Genomic DNA, 1565 nt, shown 5'->3' with positions numbered 1-1565 from the left:
CCTGCCTGATCGCCCCTAACCACCTCTGCCTGTGGGCCTAATGCCCCTAAATGCTCCCCTGCTGGTCTGATCACCCTTAACTGCCCTCCCCTGCCAGCCTGATCACCCCTAACTACCCTGCACCTGCCAGCCTGATCGCCCCTAAATGCTCCGCCCTGCTGGCCTGATCGCCCTTAACTGCTCTCCCCTGCCAGCCTGATCACCCCTAACTACCCCACACCTGCCAGCCTGATCGCCCCTAAATGTTCCGCCCTGCTGGCCTGATCGCCCTTAACTGCTCTCCCCTGCTGACCTGATCATCCCCTAACTATTCCCCCCTGTTGACTGATCGCCCCTAACCACCTCTGCCTTAGCTCCTGCCACCCAGTGCACAAAATTCGTGCACAGAGAGAAAGAGTTCCTCAGCCCAGCCTGCACCCTCTCCAATCCAGGACCCTTTGGGGGATGTCCGACTGCAGGTTTAGGCCCGATCCCTCTCACAATCCAGGACTGCAGGCTCCTAACTACTTGCCTGCCTGCCTGCCTGATCACCCCTAACCACCTCTGCCTGCTGGCCTGATGCCCCTAACTGCTCCCCTGCTGGTCTGATCACCCTAACTGCCCTCCCCTGCCAGCCTGATTGCCCCTAACTGCTCTCCCCTGCTGGCCTGATCAGTCCCTAACAGTCCCCCCACCAGCCTGATCACCCCCTAACTACTCCCCCCAGCTGGCCTGATCACCCCTAACCACCTGCCACCATGGCTTTGTCTGGAAGATATCCGGCCTAATTAGCATATTACCCTTTTATTAGAATAGATGGCATTATATTGCCTTGTTCCCTTCTCTGGTCACTGTTGTCCTAGGTAGGTTTGAATCTGCTTTTCTGGTTCTTCATCGATAACAGCTCTAAAAGGGAATTCAATAGGTTCAACCTATTTTCACTTCGCCCTTCTAAGCCCAAAGAGTTATGTTAATGTTTCTTTCTTTGTATATTAAAGATGACCTACTTTTGAAAAAAAAAACAAAACAAAAAAACTAGAATCCCAAGCTCATTAGAGTAAAAAGGAGGCCTCTATAATTTTTTTTAACTTCGGTCTCAGCCAATAATAGAATACACAGGGAGTTCGCCTAAAATCACTGAATAGCGCTCCCCACTTACAACAGTATTTATCAAGTTGAGCTAAAAAGATCCATTAAAAAAAAGACAATGATGATAGTGCACATGTAATTTTTACTAAGTTACTAAGCCAGTCGGAGTCATAAAAAATAATTGTCCGAGATATTCATGGGGTGCGTTGGTTGACTTTGGGGCAATGGTGGTTCCCGCCTACTCAGCGCACTGTTCTCTGGGCCCACGGAAGGTCGTGGAAGGTCATGGAATGCCCTGAGCATCCTTCCAACAGCCTCATGACCAAATACCTTTGCCTGATCTTCTTCCTGTGTGTCTACACTACAGGGTGATTGACGGCCGAGATCTCATGCCATTGCTTCAAGGCGAGATCCAGCGTTCAGAGCATGAGTTCCTGTTTCACTACTGCAGTAGGTTCCTCCATGCTGCCCGTTGGCGCCCCAAGGACAGTAAGTGC

At 50.8% G+C, this 1565-nt stretch overlaps 1 protein-coding gene across 1 annotated transcript in view; it reads left to right on the top strand.

The window, feature by feature from the left end:
• The window catches only part of ARSF (arylsulfatase F), a 12349-nt gene that overhangs the window by 8855 nt on the left and 1929 nt on the right, over positions 1-1565 (top strand). The window contains exon 5 of the mRNA XM_006756781.2: positions 1436-1557. Coding sequence (XP_006756844.2) covers positions 1436-1557 — 122 coding nt within the window. The remainder of the gene's footprint in view (positions 1-1435; positions 1558-1565) is intronic.

This window comes from Myotis davidii, unplaced genomic scaffold (assembly GCF_000327345.1).
Source record: "Myotis davidii unplaced genomic scaffold, ASM32734v1 scaffold434, whole genome shotgun sequence".
In the NCBI taxonomy this organism is placed as follows: domain Eukaryota; kingdom Metazoa; phylum Chordata; class Mammalia; order Chiroptera; family Vespertilionidae; genus Myotis; species Myotis davidii.
This window is presented reverse-complemented; position numbering and strand designations above follow the sequence as displayed.